Below are 16,244 nucleotides of genomic sequence, written 5' to 3'. Positions count from 1 at the left end.
CTGGGCCCATGCCAACCTGTCCCTGGAGAAATGCCAATGCACTGTCTAAACCAAAGAAGTCCAGTCTGGGGGGACTTTGCAAATGAACAGGACCCTGCACAACCCCCGGGGCTTAACTTCACCTGGTGAGCGTGGGGGGTAGGGAGCGATAAGCAGTCACTGGATGCTGCCAAGCTGGAGCAGCAAGAAAATGTAAAGAACAAAACACTGCCGGGAGCCTCTGGGACTGGCTGAGCCCAGGGGATGTTTGTTTTGCCATTTGTTGTCTCTCTGCTCCTCCGGCTCTGGTGGCTCTGAGCTGGAGGGCTGGGGAGTTACTCATCCAAACCGCAGCTCCCCTGACGCTCTCTGTAAGCAGCTGTGGCTCCAGACTCCGCCGTAGCAGTGGGTGGGAGGTCATAAACTCATAATCATCACCATGTCAGCCTCCTGTCAGGAGGAGAGCAGGCACTCAGGGCTGCTGGCTGTGCCACAGACGGCGAGGCAGAGACGCCATGGTGGAACTCACTGGCTCTAACACGTGGCCTTTGCAAAGGTGCAGACTTGTCGGGGTGCAAGTCCGTGTCCCTGCTAAGCTAGCTCTGTGTCTGGGCAGGCAGGCTTGGAGCTCACACCTGTGCAGCTGGAGCAGAGAGGCTGCAGTGGAGCGTGGGATCTTCATTCAGATGGCAGGTGGGGTGCACAGGTGGCTCCCTTGTGAGCACGTCCTGCTTCCATGAGCAACCTACAAGCTGCACTCTGCCTGTCACAAGTGGGCACGGGGGCATCAGACTGCTCTTGCTTCTAGCCAAGTTAGCGCAGTGATCTGGCAGGCTCAGAGCCCAGCCCTGGCTGAGTGACATCTCACTTGTGAGGCCTCCATTCTCTGCTGCTCTGCAAACCTGGCTCAAGTGGAGGGGCCTACCTAGGCAGAGCCACCCTTCTCTTCTGGGGATGTGGCTTCAAGCACAACCCCAAGTATTATGAGAGTGAAAGCCACTGGATGGCTGTGGTTATGGAAACAATAGCTGCAAAGGGACACCAAGTTCCCATGCTTACTACAACCTTGGCTGCAGTCCCTGTCCAGGAGGCTCCCCTCCCTTCCAGGCTGAGCGGGGAGGCCCACGTGATGATGCTTGGAAACACAAACTCAGCACAGTGGAAAGCCCCCAAAACTTCAGGTTCATCTGCTTGCAGGCACCTCAGTAGAGTCCCCTGTGGATGTCTCTGTGTCCTGCATTGCAGGGGACCGTGCAGCAATCACCACAATCGCCTATCTTCATCTATGCCTTCAGCCCCTGTCCTCCTCGTTGCACAAACAACAGGAGAAAGCCTTCTGCCCTGCTGCGAATCCCTGGATCAGTTGCCGTGTGGCTGGGACGAGGCCTGGAACTGCATCCACGGTGATTTGCATTGCAAACGCAGCTGAAAGTAGTGACCCAGAAGAGGCTCCCATTGTGCTGGGAACTTTACAGACACGAGGACATGCATGTTTCAAGGCTCTTGCTGCCATTGCTGAGTTTCTGATGCTGGTGCAGAGCTAAGCAGAGAGAGTCTGGTCTCCTTTTGGGTCTCCCCTGTAAGTGTACTGTAAACTTCTAACCAAGGCTGGCTAGAGCCAAAGAGAAAAACCATACGCTGGGTTTCTGAGGAATACCTAATGAGATTGGGTTCTTACCCACATGCCACGACAGGGCAGACATGGCTGGCTGTGTAATTTCTGCAGTGCCTTGTCTACTTGGGTTTGTTTCAGTCACTAATGCATCGTCAGCGTTCCTGCCACAGCTCTGATGCCAGCATTTGCCATTGTGTGGGGTTGGGTCCTTTCCTTGCCACCACTTGAAACTCAAGACTACAGACAGAAACTGGAAGTGTCACTCCCTGAAACAGGTCTTATTTTGCAGCTTACCTAGTTCATACCATTTCCACCCCTGAGCCTGAGAGAGGACAGACAAGTTCTCCCGGGATGTCCTACAAGAACAATGCAGTTGGCTGCAATGCTCTGAACCACAGGATGGGTCCCCAGAAGGGTTGATGCCGCACTAGGCCAGGCCAGCAACCCCGACACAACACAGCTGCTAGACGGGGGCTGCTGACACCTCCTAGATACATGGAGACTGCAGTTCCCAGGGGCTGCTTTCCAGGGAGGTTTCACTATCACCAGGGAAATGTCGCAAATCTTTGTGAGACGATGACTTTGCCGATTGGATTCAGTTGTTGAATTTTGGGCCGCAAGTGTTCACATGCCCACTTTGAAAGCACTTGGGGGTTTGGAACCGAACCAGCCACGGAGCAGAAAAACAGCATGAGACTAAGGTAGCCAATTGCACAGGGTGACTAGTGAGTGATGCACACAGTCATGGCAAGGCTGAATACTTTGTGGGTAACCCCAGGGTGGGGGAGCTGTGGTCACATGAGCTGTAGAGCACTTAATTGCAAATAATGAACAGATTCAGTGCTAGCCAGGTCTGGTGGCAAATGATTCATGAGCAGGAAGAGCCGGAGGGAAACACTTGAGACACCTGGGGTCTGGCTGCCAGAGCTCCTGCATTCCAGCAGGTTTCCTTTGGATGGAGTTCACCAGCTTCCCAAACCAAGCCTCAGGCACCTCATGCTGGGTGCCCCAATATGGAGCCACCCAAATATCAGCATTCAGTGAGACTGGCCTGAACTTGCTCAATTTGCTGCTTCACTTATCCCTAATTTCCATTTAACACTATGCTGCTGTCCCACTGCATGGTCTAGGAGTGGCTGGGGTTCCCACTGTGAACAGGAAATGTCCTTATCTTAGCTGGTGAGCAGGATTTCCAGGTACAAACATGGACAAAAACAAGATTTCCATGAGCCCAAGCCCCTGCCCCATTGTAGGGACAGACACATGCCAGAACCACAAGAGTTCAGGCTTCTTCATGGACCAGTAGATTACAGTAGATCTCTTCATTATAATCTTAGAGCCTTTCTAAAGATATGCTGGGCTAATGAGAAGGGGAGGTAGTTAGCCATGTTAGTCCATAAAGGTGCATAAACACCCTGCCTTCTGACCGACTTCAGACAAACTGCATTAGATATACATAGAGTATAAGCTTTCATGAACCGAAGTTCAATTCATCAGAGGCTGTCAAGGAGAGTGTGCAAGGCTGTTCAGGAAACAATTTTCCTACTTTATGAGAACTCTTGAGGTTTTGAACTGTTTCTTGTTCCAAATGGAGAAAGTCAGGCTTGAGATTTTTTTTGAACAAATATCCCTCCACCCCTCAAATTAAATTAGGTCAGTTCAGATGTCTGGTTTGAGAGCTCGCGAAATGCTTTTGTTTCAATTTTGACATTTTTTAACACTATAAGTTTTCATTTCTAGCTTCAGTTTATTTCAGACAAAACATACGGCTTGAATCCAGGCAGCATCAGAACAGACAGTTCGGTAATTCCAATCCTTTTTTCCTTTTCAGGAAGTGTCAAAGAAATTTTCCGCAAACACTTTTAGTGTTGACAAATCAGCATTTTTTCCGAATAAAAATAGCTTTGTCAAAACCTTCCTGAGCAGCTCTGAGGCCATGACAGTCCCCAGGCCAGATGCCTGAGGGTGGGGACTGAGATGACTCCTCCATGAAGAGCCTTCCACTGGCCAAAGGAGCAAGAGACCGGTGGGTGGGAAGGCACCCAAATGAAGACACCCTCATGAGGCCCATTGCTATAGCTGAGCTTGTGCCCCAAGAGCTGGGAGCTTCCCATGTATGGGACTGAGCCAGTTTTCTCAGGACGGAGGGGCATAGGCAACTGGTAGGGGGTGCATGGGGGTGCACATGCCCTTCCTGACGGGGCTGGTGCCTGCCTGACAGCCGACACTGATGCTGTCGGTAAGGCTGGTGCCCCCCCGACAGGGCTGCCACTGTTGGTGGTTTCTGCAGGTGCCCCCGCAGATTCAGGTGGCACCAATCACTCCTGCAGAGGAATTTTGGTTTAACCTTTGCATCCATCCATTCTGCAAGAGAGAGGGTCTGTGGAAGAGTAAAGGCGTCCTCTACCTCCCTAGGAGAGGCTGGATCAGGAGTGGGTCCAACTGCTCACCTGATTAAAGGAGCCCAAGGTTGCTCATGCAACTCAAGGATTACCCAGGGCCTTCCCTGCATGGCAGAGCCCCTGAGCTCCTGTCCCTAGCTGGCCCGAGGGCCTAGTTACCCCTGGATCCACTCACCAAGGGCTCACAGGTGGTCCCAGCAAGTGCAGCCCCCTGCTCTCTATAGCTCCCTTGTGCACGGTGCAGTCAGAGCATCCTGACCACCTCAGTGGCCCAGACACAGCCAGGACCAGGGCATAGGGATGAGGGTGTAGCACTGTGCCTTGCCCTGCCCCTCCTTCCCCCACAAAAAGTGATGTAAGGTACCAGGTTGCGGGCAGCATGGCTTAGTGATCAGGCCACCCAAGGAGGGCCAAAAACAGGTGCAGAGTCCGAAACACAGGGCAAATTCAGGGGCAGGCAAACAGATACCAAGTTACTAGGCTCAGGAGCAAGGCCCAAATCACAAGCCAAATTGAAATTAAGGAGTCAGAGACCAAATCTAAGACAAAAGTCAGAGTCCAGGAACAGAGCAAGCAGGGTCAGGGAACCAGGAGCACTAGATCATAGAGGCTCACCAGAGCACACTTTCAGCAGGAACTACTGGCTGACCTGCAGCCTGCAGTCACAGCCAGAGCTAAATAGGGCAACTGCTCTCCCAGAAACCAATCAAGTTGGGTTTTTTTAAAGAAATTTGTTCTGAGCCAAATCAAGTCCAAATCCAGGAGTCAGTCCAGAACTATACGTGGCCCTACAACTGGCAAACGTCATCCACCCCCACCAGGGGCTTCAGATGTTTCCAATGTCTTTTGGCAGACAGCCTACTTGCAGGCCCACACCTGGAGTCTTGGGGTTTGGATGCCCCCGAGTTTCACCTGCCCTCAGGCATATGGCCACACGAGCAAGCTAGGGAGGAACCTCCCATTTCCATAAAGTGGGCTTTAAGCCCCAACACCTCGGCGGGTGCTAAACCATGCCAGAAGAACAGTTATCCCTGGGAGCGCTTAAGGAAAACTGCCTTCTTGGACCCAGATACCTGGTGTTTCCCCTGCCAGGTAAGTATCCCTTGCCAGAAGCCAATCGAGTGGCCCAGACAGCAGCCAGCTGGAGTCATTAGCTGAGTTAGGGCTGCCAGTCAAAGCCACAGCCAGGTGTGGCCCACTAGGCAGCGAGCCCAGGCAAGGCTGCTTGTTAGGACCCCTCACAGGTGACATCCCTCCTGAATGAGGTGCTGGGGCTTTCCTTGTTAGAGAAGCCCTTATCTCCTTTAATGGTGCTGCTTTTGGGAACCAGCCATGACCCGGGGGTGACAAACCACCTTTGGGCAACCCTGAGATTGCCAGCTCTGGTCTCAGCACCACTTCCCAGCAGGAAGATGGAAACCAAATTCCCAATCCCTTTGCCTGTGTTGTAAAGGAGGCTGATGCCACCTGCTGGGGACCCAACTGCAGTCCCTAGAGAAGGGCTCCATACTCAGTGCCTTGCTCGCATGCCCGCTGGGATGATGGCAAGGCAGAGCTGTGCTGGCGGCTGTGGAAGGCCGGGAGGCAGCAGAAGAGACATTCCCTGCTCAGGGCTCACTTGCCCTCATGAGGCCCCACGTTTCCCATGGGGGAAAGGAGCTTCACAGCCAGCAGCTGGGGACCACACAACCCTGGGAAACAAGATGGGTTGCAGCCAAGCACTGGGATTAGCATGCTCATGGGATCAGGGAGACCCCAGCTGGGGGGGGTATTTACTGCAACCAGTAGATTAGTAGAGGACACTGGTCCCCCATTTTCCTCCCCCATCCCTGTAGAAGCCAGCAGCATGTGAGACCTAATCAGTGGGTAATTTTAGCTGCTGCAATATTTCCTCCACGTTAACCTTAACAGAGATCACGAAACAGGCTCTAAGGATAGGGGATACAGAGGACTCTAGCATGAAACGTGATGCTGCCAGGAAGAACAAGAGTCCTGCTCCTCCTCCCAGCAGCGGGAGGTAGGTGAGAGCTCCCCGCAGGCTGTGCTGAGAGCACCTCCTGTCCCTGTTGTCTTCGGGCTCAGGGCTGGCTGGGGAGGTCTCCTCTTCCAGAACTTGGTTCTCAGCTGAGGGAGCGTCTGCACAGACACAACAGTCATGCTCTGACAGCAACTGGTGTATGCAAGCAGTGCTCAGAAGCCCTGTGGACACCATGGTCCTGGCTGGTGCCCACCGCTAGGGAACATGTGCCCCAGCCTTGCTTGTTGGAAGGTCCAGGACCTTGCAACTCAACACCCCCCCATTCAAGGTTTTCTAAGGCAGTTTTCTTTATTATCCATAGCCAGCGCTCAGCAATTCATTGGTTGTGGGAGAGGCCCATTTCCACTGTGCCCCAGCTGAGTCACTGCATGTGCAGGATGTTCACTCAGTATTCTGAGAAGTGGGTAGAGCCTGCAGCCCCCAGCCCTTCTCCTGGACACAAGCATCTTCAGAGATCAGCCTACTCAGCAGGACTTGCCGGCTGCAGGACAATGCTCGATGACAAAGCTGTCTGCCCCATGCTTGGCAGAGGAAGAACAGCAGTAAGGCATCCTGGACGAAGCATCACAGTAACTGCATTAATGACATTTCCAGAGTGCCAGGAATCCCAGGAGACGTCAAGGCAGCAAGGAAGTGTTGAATCCCAGACAGGACCTTGCCACCCACTCAGTGCTTGCATCATGAGGTCTGGTAGCATTGCCTATCGCAGGAGAATGGTGCCTCCAGGGGAGACTGGTGCAGAGTGCATATGGGAATTAGGCTCTCCTAGCACATCCTCCTTGGAAGAGATGGAGAACTTGAGATGATGTGTGCTAACCCAGCCCTACCTCAGAATCCAAACTGGCTTCCAGGGATGGGGAGGGGACTGTGGTCTCTGGCCCGTGCAGATCCTCTTCTCTGTAAATGGAAGCCTTGCCTTGTTTGTGCAAACAGTCCTACAGTGCTCTGTTCCCTGCACAGCCCAACACCTTTTCAGAAGCAAAAGCAGGAGTAAAGGCACAGGGTTGTGGCAGGAACTGCTGTTCTCTTTTTAGGGCAGTCTTTGGGCAAGGATGTCCCGGATGCACATGTACAGAAACATATACTGGTCCTGAAAAGAGGCAAGGGAGAGAAACGGCTTCAGAGAGCAGTTCTATAGCAGGGCACCCTGGAGTCATGAGCTATTCAGAGATTAGTTCTAGGATGGAAGGTGATAAATCTCTGAACAGGTTTATAGGATATGGCTGATTGTAAGGCCTGGAGCCTGGATCTGATGAAGCAGGAGATTACTTCCAGTCCTATGCTTCTATGTCACTGGAGTTACCCAGCAGGAGGAGTGAGCTCTGTGACTATAATTACGTTGAAGTTTTGCTTTCCGATACCTGGCACCAGGACTCTATGCTTCATAACCAGATGATGAATTCCACAGAGGAATGACTGGCATATGGGGATTTGAGAAGTCCTCACCAGTAACTGCACTGTATGGCCTTGTCAGCATGTGGATGACCTTTTGGTAGGCCTCCGTATCAAAAATCAAAGTTACAAAGCAATGACAGGTCCACTGTTGAGCAGTCAGTCATGCTGGGTTCAGTTTTAGTGAGGCTCTCCTTGGCAAACCCAAAGAGATTTTTGGAGTGACCCTTAGGCAGATCAGGTGTGGGGACATGTGTAGCAGTAACTATTATGTCAGAGCGATCACAGTAAACGTGATTTAAAAAAAATCAATAATCTCTCAGGTCTGCTCATTTCCCTCCTAGCCTGTGGAAACTAGAGCTGGGCAAAGTATTTTGGTGAATCATTTCTTTGCTTTAAAATAGTTTTAAGTCATCCTAAGCTATCTGCAAATTGGAACTGGATTCTCCCAACAGAGTTAGCCAAAGTGACCACAACAAAACGTTTACAAAATGCCAAGGCATCCAGTCTCCCCATTCCTGGGATATTTGCGTTTGGGGACAAGGAAACCAGGGCTGGATTCACAAAGCTGCTGGAGGGGGTGGTTCTCTCTGCTCTACCATTGCTCCACAAAGTGCTCATCAGGGATGCAGAAGCCTGGGGGTAAATCTTTGCTCTTAATCAGTGACAGAATAAACTTGGACCTCCCACCTCCGAGAAGATTGCCCTATCTTCCAGGCTACAATCATCCTCTGGCACAGGGAATACTCAAGGAGGCCTTACAAAGTGAATGGCATCAACCAGACAACCCTATAGAAATGATCAGGGCAGAGGCACGGCCAGAGACACATACAGGCTTTTTGCAGTCTCTGTTCAGCAGAACAAGGTGTCTTGGGTTCAAGGGGGCAGAGCACTTAGGGAAGGAAAAGATAGCATATATCTTGTCCTACAGGCCCTTCCCCTCTGCACCTAGGCAGTTGCTTAGTGGATGGGGGCAGGGCAGGGGGAGGAATATATTTAAGGAAAAGCTAGGTGTCTGCCTCCCACCGGGCTGCTATGACAGAGAAAGGAGCCTAGCTGCAAAAGCTTTTCTCTCTTCTGGCTCCCACAATTCCTGTTACTTCAATTAATTAATTAGGCAGCTGATTAGCTGTTTGCAGGGGACTTTTCAACTGGGAAGTCCTAGGAGGAGTCTTCAGCATTTTTGCTACTAGTTGGGCCAAGCATATCAGGATCCAGCCTCCCCCATTGTTAAAGGTTTATGCGAAATAATCAGATAAACTGGGTTAAATGCAGGGACTGGCACTGTGCAGCTGGTGGATGGTGCCATCTAGCGGTGCGTGTAGGCTGCTCCCAGCCGAGCTTCCCAATCACTATGCCGGGCTGTACCAAGACCGAGCCACCAGCAACGGTGACACCCCATGGTGACCCTGCGACTCCTGCCCTACGCCGTCTCTAGGTCCCTCCCTTCACTTCCACTTGCCAAGCTTACATTGATGTCCTAAGTTCAGTTTTGGAAAGGAGGCTGCCCGAAGATCGTAGAGTGAGCCTCTTTCTTTCTTCCTGCCAGCAGGTCCCTTCTCAGTCCCCGCTGATCCCTATCCCCCTCTCATCAGGTGGGCCCTCTTGGCCCATACATGCCCTGAGGACACTCACCACCTTATGGGCTATTCACAGCCTCTGACCTCCCCTATAGGCATGCCCACGTATTGCAGGTGTTAACTATCCGCCCCAATCTCTTTTCCTATAATCCAGGCTTCAATACTTGTATTTTCAGGACTTCAAGTCTCTACCAGGTCTCTATATGCCTTTAATAATCCTTGGGCCCCTTGGGCCTGGTCTTGCCTCTCTAGAGCTCTGAGCCCCTGCCCCTGTCACCACCCTTTTCAGGTGCTGGGTCCCTGGCCCTGTTTCCATTCTTCTTGAGTGATGTGTGCTAGACACTCACTCTGTCTTTCCTGGACACTGGGCCCTGGCTGTCTCCATCCCTCATGGACACTGGGTCCCCAATCCTGACTCTCTCTCTCTCTCTGCCCTCTCTGGCATTACTGGGTCTTCCACCTCCCTTAATTAGTCCCAAACCGATCCACCAGTAACAACTGATGTGAAAAACATAGGCCTTCCAGCTATAACTAAATTCTTAGCCTACTGGCTTTGTAATAGACTCCTACTCATCTTGGGATCTTAATGGCTTGCCAGCCCTCAGCCCCTTCCTTCCTGTCTTCACGTATCCCAGAATCTTGGTCAGTCTTTCAGCAACAGGCATCTTACTGCAGAGCTCTCCCCTCTTTGGCCTCCAGGGCCAGACTGACCACTCTGGCTTATATGCTGCTCAAACCCTGCCTACCTTCAGCTCAGGTGACTTGCTAGCCCTGGCACAGCTGCCTCTCTCTCATTTTAATGGGTAGCTAGCTGTTGCTAGCCTGGCTACTATAGCAGTGCCTCTGTTGCTTCAGCAGTACTCTGTCCCATTGAACTATTCCTTTGCAACTTGTACAGCAATAGGTACTTTCAGCTTCTGGACTCTGACTGCCTGTCCCTTTGCAGCTAGCCCTTATCTGTCTGCCTGAGCACTGTTTGCTAGTGTCTTTCCCTCTGTAAGTAACAAGCCATTGGCTCACTCTTATACAGCCCTAAACGGGGTGGAAAAGGGGCCTCCCTCATTTCCCAATTGGTTTTCCACCCAGACCCTTCCACAGGATTAGCAGTAGCACACCCAGAAATGGGGAAGGGGGTGCAGCCCTGCACTTTGGTGGTGCTGCACATGCATGGTGAGCTCTGAGCTCACTGCCTGCCCAACGCAGGCTCCTGCCAGAGCTCTGCATGAGCAGTGAGCTCAGAGCTCACCATGCATGTGCAGCACCACCGAAGTGGAGGGCTGCACCCCCTTCCCCATTCCTGGGTGTGCTACTGCTTTTTCCCCACCTACCAGTGTTGGTGTCATGAGGCAGCAGCTCCTCATCAGCCGGAGGGTGACCCCATAGACATCCACGCTCCGCTCCACTTTCAGCTGATGCAACAGGCAGTCCAAGGCAATCAGTGTCCCCATCTGGCCCACGCCACTGCTGGAATGGGCAGCCACCAGAAGATGTTAGCTCTTCCATCCTTGTCACCCTCCAACACTTCCCAGTCTATTGAAATCATTGGGCTACTAGGGCACATCTGCCTGACTTGGTGGCAGATACAAAGCCTGTCTGGTCACGGAGCTCATTTCCCTGAAAAGGCAGGGTACGGAGCCCAAGGAGAGATGGCAGTTTGAGCATTAAGAAGTGCTATGCCAGAAGGACCAGAGCGCGACCCGAGCTCAGGCAACCAGAGCATTGCAGTCAATGCTAGCCAATGTCCCAAGGAAGGACAGGAGACTGCAAGTCAATGGTGTGCTGGGTGCGTGGGACCTGAGCTTCTGACCTGCTCAGAAAGGAGCTGCATCATGAAAACGTGGTCCAGAGGCCAGGGCCAGCCATGCTGCCTAGCTTGGGCTGTGCCAAATCAGCCTGGCCCCCTCACCCCTCTCCAGAACTGCCACCCCTGCTTCCCAAGACAGCCCCAAGTGCAGGTCAGCACCATGGCCCCTGCCTGGCCCCTGAGCCACTCCGCAGGCCTGGCGAGCACAGCCAAGCCCTCCGTTCCCCTCCCTCCATGCTCACCTGCAACCCCCGTCCCCACCACGCTGCATCCCGCAGAGCCCTGAAGAGCACATTCCCCTGCCAAGGAAATGTCCAGTATGGGGGGACACACGACTGTACCTGCAGTGCAGGAGCAGAGGACCAGCTCTCTTCTTGTGGGGCGTGTGGCGTCTGACGGCAGCAAGGAACTCCACCAGGGCACGGGCATCTGGCTGCTGCTTGCGCCCCCACAGTGGGTACAGGAATCGCTGCACCTGCCTCTCCTTCACTTTCTTTTCCTGACAAGGCACAGAAAGCTGCCACAGTCATTGAGGAACAGGGCACACAGGGCAGCCAAATGCAGTGCAACCATGGGGCAAGTCCAGGCTCTGTGGTCTCTGGCTGCCAAGTACCCCACTGAGGGGAAGCAGTAGATCCTGGACTGCCCCATGCCATGCAGTCTCGTATGCTGAGCCAGCAGTGCCTGCTGGGACAGAGCCCACCCAGTTCCCCAATGCAGACAGAGTGCAGTGACAGCAGGCAGAAGGACAGGGAAAGCATCACTGGGTCAGGGCTGTTCTCTCAGTCAACGACACTGCACTGCCCCCAGGCCGGCACTGGCTTAAAACAGCAAGCGGTAGCCTACATGCAAAAAGTCAGCACCACTCAGGTGTTCACATTTCCCACATCAAGCCCACACTGGCCCCCAGGAGAAAAAGCAAGCACTGAATGAGCTGCAGAAACTGGAAGTGGAAACCTTGGCAGATGGCACCCAGAAGAGGTGGGGAGTGTGTGCGTCTACAGGGAATTAAGTCTCCCTCACCTTTTTCCAGCCACATGCTGCATATGTTCTGTGGACACCTGGCTGGACAGTGAAGCCCTCACTATCTCAGCTCCCCCCAGTTTCTGCTGGTGCACTTCAGCATTCCTGCCATGCCGCCCCTCTGCTCTTCCAGCCCCATCTCCCACCCCAGTGCTGACTACCTTCATGCCACTACCTCTTTTCATTCCCGTCATGGGCTGCAACTCATGGCATGGTCTATGAGCAGCAAGGAATGTCTCCTTGGGGATAGGTGGAGCTCATAGCACCAGAGACCCACGTACGTGTTTCAGCTTGAGCTGGATGCACCTCCATCCTGAGATGTGCTTCTCCGTGCCGCGCTGGATGGTCAGCATCTCAGTGCAGACTGGGTCGCCCTCCAGGGGCCAGCATGCCTCGCTTGGGACCTGCACACAAGGGTGACTGGTGCTTAATGCTCTGAAGGGCCTCACTGGAGATCAGTGTCCTGCTTGGGTTTGGGTGGGGGGAGGCACTTACATTGGGCTAAATACACAGCCACCATCAGGGAGATTCTGTCCATCAAAGAGCCACATGACCATCTTGCTGGAAGCATCTGGCCTACAGGTGTTTTTGAACTACTGTTGCAGATTTCAGCTCCCTTTGCCCTTCTTATGGAGCTGCTTCCAATCAGACTATAGGTTCCTGTTTGTGCAGGGGCATGCAGGCTGAGTGGCCACGCCTCCCATGTGAAGAGTGATGGGCAACTACAGCCCACTAAGTTTTATGCACACTCCTCATGTTCTCTGGCCTTCTGGGACCCCTCTGTATGCCCACCAAGAGTGGTGGCAGCTGGGGTCCTGGACTGTGCTCTCTCTTAGGGGAACAGAGGTCTCTAGAGAGGCACCAGCCTATACTGCTGCCCACTATAGAATTGTGGCACTATATTGTGGGCTTCACTGGGACAGATGCTTTAAGATCATAGGGATGTTGGGCTGGAAGAGACCTCACAAGGTCTTCTAGTTCAGCCCCCTGCTCAAGGCAGGATCATCCTTGACTAAATCATTCCCGCCAAGGGTCTGTCCAAACTGCCTTTGAAAATCTCCAGGGATAGAGATTGTACAGCTTCTCTAGGCAGCCTGTTCCAACGCTCGACCACCCTCATAGTCAGGAAGTTCCTCCTCATCTCCAACCTAAATTTCCCCTGCTGCAGCTTAATCAGCTGGTGTCTCTAATGAACAGCTGGTATTTCCCTCCCATGTGAGTCAAATTCTGTTGCCAGTGGGACTCGCAGTGGTTTTCACTTTCAAGCGTCACAGTCTGTCAAAACTTTGTTTCAGTGGAAAATGGATTTCAGCACACACAACTTATCCCTCAGTGTTTCAGCCTCTTGGGGAACTTTCTGACTTTTCAGAGAGCATCTGAACATCTGAAAGCTGAAATGCTCTGGACTGGGAGTGCCCCTGAAATACCCGAGGGCCGTGGTTCAGTTGCCTCTTGCCCTCCTTCATGTTAATGGGCCCGAGTCTCAGAGTCAGATTACATCTCTCAGGATCTACCATGGCCAAAGACTCCCCAGGCATTCCTTGAACAAGGGAGGCCTTGTTGCACCCTGGGAGATGCTGTTCAATGACAGAGCTGAGGTTATGGAGAAGAACCCAAATTGCAACTCCTGTGGAGCACTCAGTAGCATTTCAATGCTGAAATATCTGGGGTTTCAGCCAAAATGGTTTGATATTTCAAATTCCACTGAATGAAAGCTGTTTCCAGAGTGGACCAGCTCTCCACATCACCTTGTCTAAGTAGTTTCCCTTCCTCTTCTACTCTCTGTGTGGCAACAAAGACTTACCTGGTTCTTCTCTGGACATGACAGCAAGGTTACTATGGTGTGGACCCCACGTTCCCACACCAGACTCCAGAAGTCCTCCATGGTCACTTTGTCTGGCCCTTGGATGGCTAGGTAGTCTCTAGCTGAATTGCAGCCCTGTGTGAATAACAAGAGTCTTACTTTCCCCAAGGAGAGGCAAGCAAGGGAGAACATGGGGTCTCTCTGCCAGAAAGGCCTGGGGGGGAAGAGCAGGAAGTTGGGAAAGGGAGAAAGGTCCAGTTTATCAGGAGGCCAAGGGGGAGACAGGACATTAGACACCCATACAAGGGTAGGAGCTGGGGCAGCACAGGTTGGGGCATGCTGAACCCCTCAGCCAGAGCCACTTGCTCAGGCCGCCAGAGATGCCTTCGCACACCAGAGAGACCTTGTCAATGCTCCTAGTGACAATAGCTGCCAGTGGTAGATACACAGCTGCAAAGGAACAGGCCACAGAGATCTGTGAACACTGCTTCCCATGTGAAGGGGCTGAGTTGTACTTCCTACAGGAGCCGGGGGAAATGCTTCTTGCAGGGCAGGGAGGCAGCCAATGCTACCTCTGGGGATCAGGTGGGAAGGGGCAGAGTGGTGCTGCCCAGGGTCAGAGTGGGGCAACTCACCGGGATGAGCCATGCCTGGAAGACGTCTGAGAAGGGGCCTTGTTCCAGCGGTGAAAACTTAATCCTGGCACGATCATCTACAAAACAGGCTAGGCGTAAGGGCCTGGGGCAGGGGAGCCAAGTTTGCTGGGACCCTACCAGCAGAACAGCCTCCCACAGGGCTCCCTGCTCCCAGACACACACTGCTAGCCCATGCCAAAGAGTCCCTGTCATTTCTGCACTGGGGCTCCCTCTCCCAACCCCTCCCCAGGGAACACAGACTCCTCTACTGACATGGGGCACACTCAGCACAAAGAATGCGCCCCCGTCCCAGTCTGGCATACTCATCTCCATGCACAGCTTGTCTGCCTTCAGGGCTTGGGAGGATGCCAGAGGAGGTGCTGGAGCTATCCCTACATGCAGACACCACGGTCCTTGGGGATGAAAAGGGTGAGGGGCACTTACATGCCAGAATACTGGAACAGGGACGGGTCTGCTGGCTGCCTACAGAGGGTGCGGCAGAGCTGGCTTCATCCTTTGCCACCTCCAGAAGGATCTGCCACAGGGAACCACAGAGAAGGTGTAAGGCAGGGGTTGGCAAAATACAGCCTATGGGCTGGATCCAGCCTGCCAAGGGATTTTACTCAGCCTGCAGCAGATCCCTTGGCCCCACCTGGTCCTGGTGTGGGGGGCAGCCTGGGCCATGGCACCTGCAGCCAGTCCCACCATCCCCAGGTGTGCGGTGGGGTGGGGGCAGCACAGCAGCTGGACCCTACATCCCAGCAGCCCTGGTGGTGGCTCCTTCTGGCTGCTGCCGCTAGTGTTTCTGCTGCTACCAGACCTGGCCCCACTGCCCAGGCAACCTCAGCCTGTCCACCCCACACCTACTACCAAGAGTGCCAGATGGAGCGAGTGGGCAGGGTCTCTATGGAGACCAGCTGGACCCTAAGTGGATGGGATGGGGCTGGGGGCAGGCAGGGAATGGCATCCAGGAGTGGGACGGTTGGGTGGGGGCTGGGATCGTGGGGTAGTGACAGAACGGAGCTGAGGCCCAGGGCCTGGAGCACAGCTGAAATCTGCTCCCTGCATGTCCCTGCCATTTCACTTGTTGTCTGTCTCATGGCATCTAGTGCCACAGACACCATTTGCTTGGCAGCCAGGTTTGGTGGGAGCCTGCCTGGGCAGGACCTGCTCTGGAGGGTACTTCTTGTGTGCCCTGAACCAGAACAGCCTGTTCCAGGTGCACACACTCCCTTTATTCTTCCTAGCGTGCATAGGCTGTCTGGTCCCTGACCCCTGGCACGGCACCGCTCCAGACTGCTCCTACCTCATACTCCCGCAGGAAGCCTGCTTTGGACTTGGCCGACTTCTGGGTGTAATGCTGCATGAAGCTTTTGACAGGGATGGGGCAGGAGCTGGCAAAAAAAATGGGAGGGAGGTAAATAAATCCAGGGACATGCAAACACCACCAGAAAGTGGAGGGAAGAGCCAGGGTACTTGGTCCCATGAGCAAAGTCAGCCCTGACCTGGCCCTGCTAGAGCCATGGGGAACAGGCAGCTCCAGGTCAGCTGAAGGGGGCATCCTTGGACTGCCAGATTCACCTCTGGCCTGTGGAGTTCATGTCTGCCCATGGGGTGCTTCCCATCAGGCCAGGATGACTGCAGAGCCAATGGCTGAGAGAGCAGCTCCTCTGCTTGGGCTACATGGCAGGAGTCAAACCCTTGTGGAAACAGCCTAGGGTACCCTGGGACAGTGCAGCTCATGGCACTACCACACTTCTGCCACTGAAGAATAGTCCATGGGCATTGTAGGAAAGACAAGGCCCCAAAGCAGCCCGCTCAGGTCCTCAGCCTTATGCCAGCATGGGCTTGGAGTCATGACACCAGGAAATGCCAAGCCTCTGCGCTACATGCAGGGATCCCCACCTGTAGGGATACCCAAATGCAGCCCTCTATCAGAGGCCAGCCAGTTGGGATACCTGAGACCTACTGC

The 16,244-nt window shown here is 53.6% G+C and overlaps 1 protein-coding gene across 1 annotated transcript in view; it reads right to left on the bottom strand.

The window, feature by feature from the left end:
* Window positions 1-3,321: 3,321 nt before the first annotated feature.
* The window catches only part of LOC102569305 (receptor-type tyrosine-protein phosphatase V), a 56,454-nt gene continuing 43,531 nt past the window's right edge, over window positions 3,322-16,244 (bottom strand). Inside the window, exons 32-39 of the mRNA XM_014609398.3 lie at window positions 15,579-15,666; window positions 14,717-14,807; window positions 14,273-14,349; window positions 13,638-13,772; window positions 12,115-12,237; window positions 11,152-11,309; window positions 10,335-10,470; window positions 3,322-7,124 (exon numbers count right to left, since the gene is read on the bottom strand). Of these exons, the coding sequence (XP_014464884.2) occupies window positions 7,065-7,124; window positions 10,335-10,470; window positions 11,152-11,309; window positions 12,115-12,237; window positions 13,638-13,772; window positions 14,273-14,349; window positions 14,717-14,807; window positions 15,579-15,666 (868 nt within the window). The 3' untranslated portion in view covers window positions 3,322-7,064. The remainder of the gene's footprint in view (window positions 7,125-10,334; window positions 10,471-11,151; window positions 11,310-12,114; window positions 12,238-13,637; window positions 13,773-14,272; window positions 14,350-14,716; window positions 14,808-15,578; window positions 15,667-16,244) is intronic.

This window comes from Alligator mississippiensis, chromosome 14 (assembly GCF_030867095.1).
Source record: "Alligator mississippiensis isolate rAllMis1 chromosome 14, rAllMis1, whole genome shotgun sequence".
NCBI classification, from domain to species: domain Eukaryota; kingdom Metazoa; phylum Chordata; order Crocodylia; family Alligatoridae; genus Alligator; species Alligator mississippiensis.
The sequence above is the reverse complement of the archived record's forward strand: the minus strand, read 5'-3'. Positions and strand labels throughout refer to the sequence as shown.